Source organism: Elephantulus edwardii, unplaced genomic scaffold (genome assembly GCF_000299155.1).
Source record: "Elephantulus edwardii isolate Elephantulus edwardi_28Jun2011 unplaced genomic scaffold, EleEdw1.0 scaffold00062, whole genome shotgun sequence".
NCBI classification, from domain to species: Eukaryota; Metazoa; Chordata; class Mammalia; order Macroscelidea; family Macroscelididae; genus Elephantulus; species Elephantulus edwardii.
The window spans coordinates 5,524,528-5,540,221 of NW_006399812.1; the positions used below are offsets into that span (position 1 = coordinate 5,524,528).

The window sequence follows — 15,694 nt, forward strand, 5'->3', positions numbered from 1 at the left end:
CCATAAACATACATAATTAAAAAGAAAATTCTATATCAAATTATGTTTTTTATAATTGTATAGTACGTATTCACTAGAATCAAAATAGAAAGTTAACAACTGTATTTTAAGGAAATACACCTTCTTACAAAAAAACAACCTGAGATAAAAAACAAATGTCTTCGCTGTAGATGTTTTCATCAGATGTTTTAGCTTAAATGCTTAAAAAACTGTGTGTGTGGGGCAACATCCTCCTTAAATAAAACCATCAGGTGAGTGGATAGATAATTCGTATCTGATAAACAACTCAGAACAAAGCTTCAGAAATGGCTTGATGAGGCAGGTAAGGCTGACAGACTTACTCTGAAGCTGAGGCTGCTGGAAGGAAAGGGGCTGTCCGAACACAAATGGGCTGTGGACTAGGGAAGAGGGAGGTTTTGCAGCTTGATCAAAGATGGAAGGAGCTGGGACATTGGGCCGTGACTGAATGGAATTCAATATGGCACTCAGTTGGTCACCTGCAGTGGGTAAAACAGTCAAAACTACAACTTGTTATTAATTAACATCCCAAATGGCAAAGTGAATGGTGTTTTATAACATTCAGATATAGTTAAGTATTTAAAAAGACTATGTCAATTCAGAATTTTGTGGAAGTTGGTGATTCCCTCCCCCCTCAAATTTAGAGATCAATTTTGTATGGTTTTTTTTTTGTTCTTGTTTAGTGGAAATAGTCTGTCTATCAAATTTTATATTTAACAGCCCATTTAAAAACACCCAAATACATGTAAATTCATATGCAACATATAGCAGCAGCATGGAAAAATAGTCTAAGGAGACTCTATGATAAATTGATTCAATATCATATGCATCTAAGTGATCTAAATAATGCTCAATACTGACTTCTACCTGCCTCACATGCAGTGTATTTCATGCAGAAATTAAGCAAATAATGAGTTGATAGTTTGTCCTCCAAAATAAGGTATTTAAAGAGGAACACTGCTATTAGCCTAATCAAACATATAATCTATACTTAGAAATTAGTATTTTATTTTCATAATGGAACCTACAAAAACATTCTTACTTTACTTTTTAAAGTATGAATTTTTTTACTTAGATGGGTAATAAAAAGATTAAGAAATACAAAATTAAAGGAATATAGGCTATCTTACTTTAATAGTTTCTCTTAAATATGAATTCTGACATTTTCCTTTATAATTAGAAATACTAAGAGTTTTAAAAGAGTATTCTAAAAAAGTTATAAAAAAGGTGGATAAGGACTCCTTAATAATAAGCATATGCATTATTAGAGTTTGAGTGACACTTAAGAACAGAAGAAAAAAATAAAAACAGGTTCAGATTAGTGGATATAGAAACAAGAAACCAGTACTATTTCAGCCATATCCCCTATGTATAATAAAGTTTAATGGACAATAATTCCAACTGGAGTACCAAAAAGAATTAATTTATATAGAAAGAACCACTACACAAGTCACAGATATCTTTATTTTTTTTATAAAAAACATTGCATATTACAGAAAGATTTTAGAGATTATGATGAATTTTGTAAAATATTGTCTTAAGGAGGAAGAGCCTTGAAAAAAGCAATTCATTTTCTTGAGATTGGAAGTATAAAGAATTAAGAAAATGAAAACTAATATTTAAAGCAAAGAAAGAAAGGTTAAAAATAGTTAATAAAGTAATTTCGTGTTTCTTTGTTTCACACAAATATTTTGTGTGAAAATATTTTGAAATTATATTAGCAAAAGCACATTTTTAAAAAGTTGTTGTTGTATGGCGTTGAGTCGGAAATGACTCATAACTGACCCTCCAGTGGGTTTTCAGAGGCTATAAATCGCAGGGGAGAAGACTGCCCATCTTCCTCCCGTGGAGCGTCCTGTGGCTTCAAACTGCTTGCCTTTGGGCAGCAAAACTCCTTATCTACTAGACCACCAGAGCTCCCCTTTTAAAAAAGAATACCATTTCTATTTAATAATAATCTCAGAAATTTTTGCATCTCTTGGAAACAGACTTATTCTTACAATAACTTAGGCTGTATTTTAAAGACTGATTTATCGTGAATGTAATCAGCATAATGAGTTATGAGATTTTAAAGCCTGAAAATATATAATCTGAACTAAACACACCTTATAAAACCACTTTCAAAGTTTAGTAATGGAATATAACACTAAAGTTTTAATGTAAAGATGGCAATGGTACAGAGAAAAAGAACATGGGGGGAAAACTCTGTAAGAAATTTACCCTATATGAACATTTAGCTTAAGTTTGCAGAAATCAGAGCTCCCATAAACAAACAAGCCGACAGGACCACGCCTACAAGACAGATCAATTCAACAGAAGAGAGAGAGGGAGGAAAAAAAATTGTAGCTAGACTTCTAAAAGTATTCTGTGGAAAGTAAGGGTGTTTTCTTTTAGTTATTTTTTGGTACACTGACGTAAATTTGTAATTTCTTATCCATTTCATTTTCTTATTCTTCATGTTAGGTATAAACTCTCACCTAAAGTTAGGTATAATGACACTGTAATTACTCCTTGAAATCAAGTCCTATGAATTAGTTGAAATAAAGCTTAAAACTTATTTTCATGCAGGCTATCATCTCCCTTCTATCCATTATCAGACTATAAATTACATGCTGGAAATATGAGCAAATTTGAAGGAGTCAAGCCACATGTAATAGGAAAGAACATGAGTATGTCTGAATTTATATACATTTGTATACCAATTATAATATAGCTAAGAGTTGCAAACGACTCGATGGCACATAACAACAACAACAAGAAGAATAAATTTCAGGTATAAATTATATGGAATAAAATAACTATAATTTGACTGGATTCCTTCATGAATGCAGTGAAAAAATAGGTGTATTTATCGTATGTAACTATGAATATTTTCTTTTTATAACATTTTTATTTTATTCTATATATACACATACCTAAAAATACCATTTCACATAATCATAACTTGGCTAGACATTCAAAATCATGCATATTTAATTAAAGTGATGTGTGATACTACATAAAGGTATTATTTAAAAGTAATATCCTGATTTAAAATGAATCATTTTTGAAGGTTTACTCTCTTAACCTCAGAAGAATAATAAAATTATAGTTTTTTTATTAAATAAAATGAATCAGAATCTTTCAGATATCAATTAAAATCAGGGCTGTTAAAGCAGGAATTTTGATAAATTTAAGTGAAAACTAGTGAGAAAATAATATCATAAAAAGAAAACCTTAACATTTAAATTTCCTATAAGCAAATCTTAATAAAACTTTGTGGGTGAAAATATGTAAAAATGGGTAGATGAGAAAGAGAATAAGGTGTATAAAGTGTACTAGGTAAAAGATTCACTTTTATCCACCTACCTTTATTATTCCCAAGTCCATAATCAAATCCTTGGGCACTGCAACTTGCTCCTTTATTAAAAGTTTGAACTGAGAAAGGGCTTGGAGGAGGAGTTTGAGAATTCTGATCCAGAAGAACTTGTTCTACAATACAAGGCACAGCTATAGAATTAGTTTCTTATATATGACCCCATCTTAAAAAAGAAATTAAAAAAAAGAGAAAAGTCATGCAAAAAAAGAATCTGATAGTTTTAAATGTGACCTTTAGTTCAAGTATCCTTAGAATGTCTTGACACTGAGAAAGATATGAAAGTCTTTAACATTTATCAAATATAAGTGAAATTCTGAAATAGGATATAATTTTATTGGGCTTATTTATTGTGGCTGGATAGTATTTTTTATTTTCTGAGCCAGTAATACTTTTGTGAAAAATTTACACAAAGATATTTTATAAAGGAAAATATAAAGACCCTTAAGAATCAAGAGTCAAATTTCTTTATAGTACTATTAAAATTTTTTTTAAAAGTCTTAAAAGTGTATTTTTTTTTACTTGTAAAATACATTTGACTCATGAACAACATCGTGTGTGGGGTTGATGTTAGGGTCAATGACTTTCATACAAGTGAAAAAAAAATCAGCATATAATTTACAGCTGACTCTTGATCATCACCGATCTGAAGTGGGTGCATCTACTTACACTCTGACATTATACTACAGTGAGCTCAAATGTTGCTAAATATCCACTTTAAATGCCATGCAATACAGCTCATCTCTGAGGAGTGGGAAAAGCTTACTGCTGACGCAGAATAGATTAGCAGCACCTGAGCTCACCACAGAAGTTAGTGTTTGCTCTCACGCTGGAATCAAACCATAGCTACCCTCCAGAAGATTTTCCGAGGCAACAAATCTCACAGAAGGAGACTTCCCATTTTTCTCCCATAGAACATCTGGTAGATCCAAACCACATGCCTTTGGGATTGCAACACAGCTTCTTACCACAAGCAGCAGGAAAGAAAATTCGTGCCTAAGTGGACCCTCAATTACCCACTATGACAGATTTGGAAGCAGGAGTGGCATCCACTTCCTAACTAACATGCCTCTGGAACTATGAACTTTGATAAATGTCAATAGCTGTAGAGGGGCTTCAGGTCTTTAGTTCATAAAATCGCTATGAGTCATGCAGGCAATCAACTCAGAGGCAATCAACAAAAACAACAAGTGGACTCTCACAGTTCAAACTTCTGTTGTTCAAGGCTTAGCTGTACTTTGAGTTACAAATGTGAAAATCTTTTATTTTTACATATTACATAAGAATATTTTTCTCTTAAAAAATGAAAAAGAAAAAAACAAATGACAAGTCGAGTCACGTCACTTAGTCATCTTGAAGTCAAGAAATGTGTCAGAATTTTTAAGAAGGAAATGGTAAATACTTTATGTAATTTACAAATGCTAAGATGAAACACAGAATACAGGTTTCCTGATGGGTAAGGACTTGTGCAGCCAACTCAAAGAATGAGGTTTAAATGTGCTGCCACTCTGTGTGACAAAAGACGGCCAATCTCCTCCCATGTGATTTATAACCTTGGAAATTCAGTGAAGGCCAGCTATGGATGGATCAACTCCAACTCGATGACAATATACTAATTTTAAAGAACTCTGGAGATGAAGCCCCTGTGTGTTGGGCAGCTAACCAACTGGCCTCAAGCCTCTGGTGGTTGAATCCTCAGCCACTCTGCAGGAGAAAGTCTTTTCCCCTCAAAATGTACAGCCTCAAAAACTCAACAGAGGGTTGCTTTGAGATGACATTGACTCAATGGCATTGAGTAAGCTATTTTTTTATTATAAGTTATGTGGTTATACAATTTTGTCTGGCATAATAGTAAAAATATTAATACCATATGCAGTTTAATAGTCACATGAATGCTTAAAAACAAAACCACACAAAATAAAAATCTGTCCAATGAAAGGGAGAAAAAAATTATCGTGTTGAAATAACATTGTACTTTTTTTTTTATTGTATTGTATTTGCGTGTGTGTGTGTGTGTGTGTGTGTGTGTGTGTGTGTGTGTGTACCATCAAATCAGATCTGACTGGTACAGGAGGAGATTGCCCTTCCTTCTCTGGCAGAGCCTCTGGTGGATTTGAACCTCATATCTCTGGGATTGCAGTGCAGCTTCTTGCCACTAGGCCACCAGAGCGCCCCTGAAATAACACTGCAAATTTGTAAAAGTCAGATTCTTTTTAAACAGAAAACAGAACTAGAAAAAATGGTTGTTGTTTTTATTAAGTAATGTCGAGTCGCAAGCGACTCAGCGACCCTATGAAGAAAAGTCCTCAACACTTGCCTGTCTCTCATCCTGTCTCCACGTTCATAGGGTTTCTGGAGGCAAGCTATTATGGAAGTGGATGCCACTCCTCCTTCCAAACTTGTTTTAATTGGGGAGCTCCACCCCACTGTCAAAAGAAAAGGGTGGAGTGTTTATTTCTATATGTACTTTGCAATGCTGTGTTCCAGTGGTTGGGTATAGTACACTTCTTTACTGGCATTTGTAGACTTTAAAAAAAGACTATAAATGTTTTAGAAGGGTATCACTTTGACTCCCTACACTCAGAATGCTCTAGTAACAATTGTGATGTCTCCATTTCACCAAAAAGTAAGTATGTATATTAGCTGTATCTTTAGAATTTCAAGGTCCAATGAAAAAATTGTTACAAAGAAAAATATTATCATTTCACTTATACCACATAAAATGACCATATTGTCAAATCTTCTAACTTACACTTTAAAGAATTATAGCTTATTATCAATGAGCAGACTGGATACTCCATCAAATTAATCATAATGATTTTAAGGCATTAATTTATGACTTTTCCCTTTATTATTTTGTGTTATAGTAATATATATATATAACACTAAGGCTGTAAAATCATTTTGATAGGAGATGACCTGCCTTCCTTCAGGCAGCTGATGGATTTAACGATGCCAATGTTATTGTTGTTGTTGTTATGTGCTGTTGAGGCAGAACAGATTTACAGCTGACCCTGAAGGGGCTGATCAGAGACAGTAAATGGCATGGGAAGAGAATGGCTATCTTTCTCCTGCAGAATCATGAGTGGATTTGAATTGCATGCCTTCGGGTTAGCAGCACCAACTCTTTACCACTAAGTTACCAGAGCTCGTAAGATAGAATAACTCTAAAACCCAACCGAGACCCACAGGCATCCAGTTGATTCTAATGGCAACCCTTCACTGGTTTCCTAGGCTGTAAGCATTAAGGGAAAGACACTGTCCACCTTTCTCCTCTAGAGTAATTTGTAGATTTGAACCTCTGAATTTTTGGTTAGTAGTCCAGCATGTAACCCAGAATACTACCAGGGTTCCTTATTAGAGAATAATATTAAACATATCCAACAGAAAGACTACTGTGAAATTTTTATTTACCACAAATGAAGTGTTCTTCTCCTTTATAAGAGCAGTTCAATCATCAAAGAATGCTACTTACACCATGTTTATAAAAAAAATGTCTATTTGGTAATGACAAGGGAGATGGATTCATAATTTGGATAAATAATTCAATGGATGACTGATTCAACGTAGTATGGTTTAATGAATGTAACATTTGAAATAAGAATGAAGATTCTAATTTATATATGTTGTAACTGTCATATTCTGACCCCAAGTTAAAGATAGTAGCTATGTAAAAAAGAGGAAGATAACAAGTCTATGTTATTCATGTAAGTTTCAAATCCTTTTGGAAACAATTTCCTTTCCTGATTATAAATTTGTTATCTTTTAGACACAGAAGCATGTACTTCCATTTATCAGGCCTTATTCTGGTCAGCTGTTCTAAAAAAATATGAAGGCAAAATAGTGTAGTGGGGTTAAAATATTCAGTTGTGCACAGAATAACCCATACAAACTCATGGTTCATGAAGATGAATAAGCTTCACATTTTCTTTTATGTATATTCATCTAGTACCCAGGACAGGGATTAAAAGCTGCACCCTTATTAAGCTTAGTTTTGATTTTATTTTAAAAAATGTAAATAGTGTTATTTAAGATGAAAGGAGTATATTAAAATTTGACATTGCAAAGGTTACTTGGAATAAATCACAAATTGAAGCCAACTTGCCATCTTCATGCCGGAGGTATTGGTTGCCGCCTCTGTCTCTAGCTAGGGACCATGCTTCTCCTTCATCACTCTCACAGAATTCTACCATGCTGTTCTTATCCAGCTGCACCCATGTACCTTCAGAATTGGTTACCTGGTACATAACAAAAAGTATGACTGAGTGACTTTATTCTTTCAGGGCATTTGGGCTGAAAACCAGTAAAAAGCTTCAATGTTTGATTAGTGTAATCATACCAATAAACTGCCATCATGAAATTAGTTTCTGAAATTAAGACCACAGCCTGAGGTAAGAAAGAAATCAACAGAAAGTTCTACAAAATGCTGTTTACTTAACGACTTGGTAAATGATTTTTAAACCACAAAGATAATTCCTAAGTAATTTTAAGTTTCAGTCAGTAACACATGACTCATGGGTTTTTTTCCCCCCTCCTAAAACGTCCTAATACAATATACTATGATTTAGACCACTTGCAATGATATGATAGTGCTACTTAGCAATGACCCTGACACTGAGAAATAGCATGACACACTACATCTTCAAGCTTATCAGCTGAGGCAAATACCAGATTGAAATGAAGAGTAATTTTGTTTGCTCAGGACTTCAGTTAGACATATGCATGAGAACAGAGAAATGAAACCTTTGGTCTCACAATTACAGCTTCCATATTGATTCTTATGAAATATTTTAAAGTGTTGATAAACGAGGACAATATAATACATTTTTAACAATGAAAAGATACATGCAAAAACTGAGCAATTAAGTATAAAATACAAATTATTTTTTTAAGACAGGGGGTATTTCCATAAGGGTAATTATGAAAGTAAAACTATAATAAAAGAAACAGAAAAAATTACATTAGTATATTTAATACAAGCATAGACAAAGAAAATAAACATTTTTCAAAAAAACAGTGGTTTTCCATCTTGGGATGGAAATGGCAACCTTTTGAAGAAAGATTTGGTTATATAAGAAATGAGAATCTTAGAAGTCATGAAGCTACAAGAATCCATACCTCTCCCACTGCTTTGACTTTGTTTCCCAGAACTAACATTCCAATGGGGATACCTCTAAGGTTGGGGCAGCTTCTGACGTTGTGACCTGAAGGTCCCGTCTTCACTACCTTGTACATGCCTGGCCCTCCTCGTAAGAACGACATATCCTGCTCTTGCATTGTTGCTTCCTGTGAGCTGCAGGAATTTACGTCTTTGAAAAAGTCATCAGTATTTGTTTTTGGCTCCTGAAAATTAGAATGAGAAAAGGAAAATATAATTTATTATCACTTTTAAAAACATTGTAAAAACAGCTTTCAAAGCAAGTCTACAAAGAATTAAGAAAGAAAATATATGATATGAAAAGATAATGAACTATTAGTCAACTATTGTTGTGTACCAGAGAGTCGGAACCGACCCATAGTTGATCCTCCAGCGAATTTTCAGAGGTAGTTAACTGTACAGAATGAGATTGCCCATTCTCTGTGGAGCAGCTGGTGGCCTTGAACCACATGCCTTCGGGACTGCAGGACAACTTCTTACCACTAACCACCAGAACTCCCTATTAATCATTACTACTATAAAAAATTTAACATTTTTCCTTGGAGAAGGACATCATGCTTGGGAGGGTGGAAGGAAAGCGCAGGAGGGGAAGGCCCTCTATGAGGTGGATTGATTCAGTGATTGGGATAATCAGGATGGGAGTGTCAGAGACAGTGCGACTGGCACAGGACAGAACAGAGTTTAGGGCTGTTGTACATAGGGTCGCTATGAGTCGCAAGCGACTCGACGGCACATAACAACAACAACAACAACAACAGTATTTTTATAAAAAACTCTAGAGAACATGACAGGAGAGCAACTGAACTGGCTTCTGTCCACCACAACTTGAGAAAGACATTAATCCTTAGTATAATTTTCATCATTTCATGTAATATTCAACAGTAGAGGAAATGAAATAATTCTATATGTGAACCACAACTGAATAATTCTGAATATTTATTACTGCCCTGTTGTCTATTACTAGGGGAGAAAAAGCCTAGATCTTCATTTACTCTCAGTCATATTTATATTAATTAGTTATAAATAGAAAAACAAATTTGAAACCTCGAGACTTTTCAGAGATATCAATGATAAAAAATATATAAAATACAGCTATATGTTCATACTGATGAAAATTAAAAATGCTCACATGTTTTTAATAACTTACTCTTTAATACAGTGCAAATGTAAATATTTTGCTAGATTTGCTAGCAAATTTACACAATTACTATGTTATTTTCCACAATTACATTATTTGTTATTAACAAAAACAAAAAATGACTAAACTTTTGGTAGAAAGACGACCAGAGTACTATTAAAGATAAATTTTCCAGTAAAATCAAGGTATCTGGATATAAAAGAGTAGCTTCTATAATGGAGAAAGGAACTTGTCCTAAATCTTCTGTTGAATATGAATGCTGTGATGTTTCACGTGAACATGATGAAGAGGAGGAAAGGACAACCTGCTCAGGTCTGCTTTCCTTCTCAGCTAAATGTAAATGAATGTTCTACACTAGGGTATCTCCTAGCGATATTATTCTTAATTATTTTAAAAGCAAAACACAGTTTCAAGAAACATTTTACATACATTAATGGGTAATCTGGATGTATTCTACAAAAATGTTTTATGTTCAAACTGAGCAAAACATGACTGATGGGTAACTCCTTAAAAAAAAAATTTAATTATAGAGTGGCATCCACTTCCTAAATACACGTGTCTGCAAACTAAATGTGGATAGTTACAGAGGGGCTTCAGGCATCTTGTTCACAGGGTCAGTATGATCCGTTCTCAACTTGAAAGCAATCATCAACAACAACAATATGAACAGAATGAAAAAGTGAAACTAACATATTTGCAAGACAAAGTTTTCTGACAGGCTCTTTAGCAGTTTCATGTTAAGAAGAAAACAAACAAAAAGCTCATTGCCAAAGAATCATAACACTTTTAGACAACACTCCAGCAGGCTTCCAGAGGCTATAAACTGGGAGAAGATGGCTCCTCTTTCAACCAGAGAGCTTGTTGTGGACTGAAACTACCAGAGCTAATGGTGTCACACTACAATTGTTGACATGGGCCATGCAGTTAGCAGTCTCATGGTAAAACAGCTCTTCATGTGTGCCGTGGACTTGGATCCAACTCACAGCTCACTCGCCAGCCTGTTTTCAGAGGCGTAAACTGCAGGGAAGGAGAGTTCCCATTTTTCTCCTGTAGAGCAGTCGGTGGATTTGAACTGTGTGCCTTCTTCTGGATTGCAGCACAAGTACTTATCACTAGGCCACCAGAACTCTCTCATACTAAAATAATATCTCTCTGTGTGTGTGTGATTGTGTATCTCCCTCCATACACTCATCACCATCGGGTCAATTCCAACTCACAGTGACCCTCCCCTGGGTTTCTGAGACTATAAATTTTAATGCAACAAGACTTCTCATCTTTCTCCCAGAAGTCACTGGTAGATTCGAACTGTTGGAGATGCAAGGATTGTAGGGTGGCAGAGCAACACAGACTGTGGCATCAGAGCTCCCTATATGCATAGTAGAAAACTAAAACCATTCAAGAATTGTATATTTTTTAAATTTAATACATAACCTGCTCATAGATAATTTTAAACCTACTATTACCTTTTAGCAAGTATTTTACAAATATCATTACTGTGATGAATCATCAATTTTTGCTTATACACAATTACGAATAATATTTAATTTACATTCACTGTAATTATCATATAACATTTGCCTAACATTCTTTTCCTATTTCATGGAAATTTATGGAAAAAAATTTTAAAAACTTGAAAGATTGATATTCTATTCACAATCTAAAATAACTATCACATACTTTGTATATATAGGCATATATCTGTAAAACTTTAAACATACACAAACCACTTAAAAATAAATAGCATTACTAGACGCAATATTTTCGGCAAAAACATTTAAAAATGTTTATTTTTTAATGTTCCATTTTATTAGTAAATAGATTATGTCGTCTCACAATTGGAGATGACACACATAATGGTGAGACATATCAAATAATAAGGAAATTTACAAGTATTTTGAAAGAAAAACAATTTCATCAAAAAAATTAATAAAAAAACAATGACATTTAATACTCCCAGAGCACTTTTTTAGTAGTTATAGTAATTCTAACTTTCAATTATTTGAAATAGTAGGTGACGAGACTTGGTAAAAGCTAGTAATAACTGCAAGCTGCTTACTGAAAGGCAACAGAGCTGAACTTTCACGACAATAATTGATATTCTATTGAATACCTAGTTAATATAAAATGAAATAATCTAATTTATGATATATACAACATAATAAATAATCGATAGATATACTAGAACTGTCAGAATCAAGTAGTTTTAAAATAGTCAATACAGAAATGTGGTATTTGGTCATTAGTGTTGAAAAATGATAGGTCTCAATATTTTTTTTCTTCTTTTATTGAACTAAGGTTCAAATAAGCATTCAAGAAAGCAATACAAAAGATTAGGCAATGGGAAAAGAGAGGAGACATAGTATTTGGACACTATCACCTACACCAGCTGGCTCTGAGAAAGCTAGACTTACATTAACTGTTGGAGAAGCTGGTCATAAAACTAAGTCTAACAAATTTTAAATAATGTAAATGTTTAACCTCAACTAACACATTCTTTGCCAGTAGACATGCAGAAGGGAAAGAAGTAGGGAGGAACAACCACAGAGACTTATATTGCTTGATTTTGAGAAGAGAAAAAAAAAATTAGTTTTAAGCAAAAGCTTTAAATGATATGTAAAATTCATGATACATACTGAAAGAACTGTTCCTTACAATTAACTCACCTGGGGGAAAAAAGCTTTGGAAGTCCATGAAAATACGTCCAAATCCCTGACTCCTTGGCTAGCATTAAAGATATTCTGAGCGACAAAGTTTAAGAAAGAGAGATATCAACAAAGAAAGGGAACAGAATATAATCTACAGAAAATATGATCACAGTAACAACATTTTTCTGTACTCTCACATTGACAGGGAAACATTATTTTACTAAAGGCAAACTGAAGCCACCTGAGTAAATCGCAGACCAAAGTAATTCTGGAAGTCAAAATTTTTGTCACAAGCTCTTCATGGATATAGTGTGTCATGCCATTTGCTAAAGTTAAGAGCCAGACATCATTAAAAAGCTTAAGATAGTTAATGCAAGAAAGAAAACTTAAAATTCTTTTAACTGAATAAAGTATCTGTTCTAATAGAAGTCAAAATTGTTTTATGACTGAAAACAGTCTACTGTTTCATAAAGAAAATGTGAACAATATAGAATGTATAAATACTAATAATGGCATGTAATATATATGAACTAGTCATCAATTTTTAAGATCTAAAAATGTAAAAAATTGAAAATTATCTAAGTCATTGCTTGTCTCCCTACTACAAAAAAGAAAAAAAATGATTTTGAAGTATTATCATTAGCAAATTTAAGAAAACATTAGGAAAAAGATATCCTACTTTTTTTAAAATCAAAAGACAGGTCTGGTTTTCCCATCTCAAATTTTAGGAAATAGGACATTTAAATTGTTAACAGTGAAAACAATTTCGGTAAAGAGCAACCTGCTCCCAGTTCTATAAATCTCAGAAATGTTAATTAACATACTGATAAAATGGCCTACGAAATTTTAAATGCTCTATTTATACAGATATTTCATACTATTGATAACTCTATCTATTTGATCTGAAATGAAAAAAAAAATCAATGAGTAGCAATTACATAAATTTTATTGCTTATGTAAATATAACAACAACAACAGCATGTAAATATTATGGTATATAGTTTTTTTGGCTAAAACAACACACTCAATATGTTACTTAAAATTTATCTAAGACTTCAGAAAATATCATAATTCTAAGCCAATTTAGAAGTCATTTTGGACAACATAAATTTATTTCGCTACTTCTTAAAGTGTACACTTGCATATGATTATGTATGGCTTCAGATAGACATATACACAGATTTATGTATATGCTAACCCTGAAACAGAAGTATAAAAATCATTAAAAAATAATTCATATGCCTGCAAATAAATGTAAACCAAAACTAGTAAAAAAACCTCACATTTTAAAACAGAGTGTATAGTGTCCTTGCTAATTAGATAATGTGGAAACATATTGTAAAGCATTTCAAAATACTATTTTGCGAAGAAAAACGATGTCTGTACTGGCTAATTCATGTACATAGTAATTTATAGATGACTGTATATTTCTCCACAGAATAAAGTGTTGCAGATCTTCTGACATAAAACAGTATAAAATTTTCAGAATTTTTTTAGTATAAACTATTATAATACTAAAGGCAAAGTAAAAAGCAATTGTGAAAAGCAATGCAGATGGAGTTAGCAATGGAACAATGTCACAACCAACAATATTTAAAGCTTGTACCTCTCTTTTATTCCAATGTTTTTTCTGCATTTATGCAATATTTACAATGATACTTAAAAGAGATGTAATGCTACACAAGGTAATGAATAAAGGTAATCTGTATATGTTAATTTCATGTGGGCTCAATTTTGACACTTTTGTAGAAATCGACAGTTTTGTAGAAAATTTCTAGTTCATACTGGTTTTCTAGAAGATTATTCTTACAATATGATGTCTTAATAAAATGGAATTTACTATAAAATCATGAAATAGAAAGCTGGAATTTAAAAATAAGCAACATTTTTATTTTTAGTGTTCTTTTGAAAACGTACAACAGGTTTTGCCTCAAAAAATGCAGAAAAATGCTAATTTCTTCAAAGTGTCAATTCCTCACTATTAAAAGATATGAATGTGCTTCTTATTATGCAATTATACTGATTAGTATGTATTTGTAATCTTGATAATTGTTGTTGTTATGTGCCGTCGAGTTGCCTGCGAATAACTTAAATAATTTTATTCTCAAAGATGTTATTAAAGAAAAAAATCTTGCCAAGAAAATGAAAGCATACAAGAAGCCTAACTAAATTGAAAAAAAAGAACCAAATTGCAATTCTCAGCTGATAATCTCTCAAAACACAGAAGATATTAAGTGATTATTATCACAAAAATACATGATCAAGCATGACAATGCTCATGCAAAAAAAAAATCTTCAAAAACTGCCAAAAGATTTCAAGGTGCCAATTAAAAAAGTTTTATTGAGATTTAGTTATACCATAAAATGTACCCTTAACTGGGTGTACACCTTAACTGGTGTACAATGCAATGCATTTTTTAAAGCATGTTTACAGATATATGCAAATATCACCATCACCATTTTTATCAGTCCCAATAGAAATTCTAAATCATCTAGCTATTACCTTCCTACTCTTACTAATCTCCTTTTTGTCTCTATAGATTTCTGAGTTTTTTATATTTCATTTAAGTGGAATTCTATCAAATATGTGACTGATTTCTTTAAATCAGCATGATGTTTTCAAGGTTCATCCATGTTGTTATAGTGTCAGTACTTCATTCCTTTTTATGGTTGAACTACAGAAAGAAAAATATATGACCCCACACAAAAATACTTGTACATAAACACTTCTAGCAGCATATTTTGGGTAAGAGGCAAAACGAAGAAACAATCTAAATTCTCATCAACTGATAACTATGAACCTACCTAACAGACATGCTGTAAGCTCACCAAACAGACATGTTGTGGTGTATCCACCCATGAGAGATGCTATGCATCCACCCAACAGAAATGCTGTGTAGCTACTCAACAGAGGCGCTGTTTGTCCATCCAACAGAGATTCTGTGTGTCCATTCAACAGAAATGCTGCCTATCTAGTCAACAGAGATGCTGTGTATCCTCCTAAAAGAAATGCTGGTCTTCTCCCCTAAAGAAAAGCTATCTATCTACCCCCTAAAATATTTTATGGTCATAATAAAATTGCCATTTTCAAAACATAAAAAAGGTAAGAATAATTCAGGAAAATACAATTATAGTATTTTTTTCATAATCTTAACTGATTTATAATCTCATTCTCTTTAGGAAACCTAATCACCAAGGTAAGGTATGAAATGAAGCTTTTTATAGCCATCCAGGTATAGGAAAATAAATTTAATAATGCTATACTAAGAGATTTGTGGTATGCCAAAGCTTTGGTTGTCATTAGATACTTTAAAAGAATGAAACTGGACAAAGACAAATGAAACATTTGTTAACTTTACTAATCACCCTGGATATTGTTA

At 32.8% G+C, this 15,694-nt stretch overlaps 1 protein-coding gene across 1 annotated transcript in view; it reads right to left on the reverse strand.

Moving 5' to 3' along the window:
* The window catches only part of MYCBP2 (MYC binding protein 2, E3 ubiquitin protein ligase), a 377,715-nt gene that overhangs the window by 75,288 nt on the left and 286,733 nt on the right, over window positions 1–15,694 (reverse strand). The window contains exons 52-54 of the mRNA XM_006887864.1: window positions 8,492–8,716; window positions 7,479–7,611; window positions 3,367–3,489 (exon numbers count right to left, since the gene is read on the reverse strand). Of these exons, the coding sequence (XP_006887926.1) occupies window positions 3,367–3,489; window positions 7,479–7,611; window positions 8,492–8,716 (481 nt within the window). The remainder of the gene's footprint in view (window positions 1–3,366; window positions 3,490–7,478; window positions 7,612–8,491; window positions 8,717–15,694) is intronic.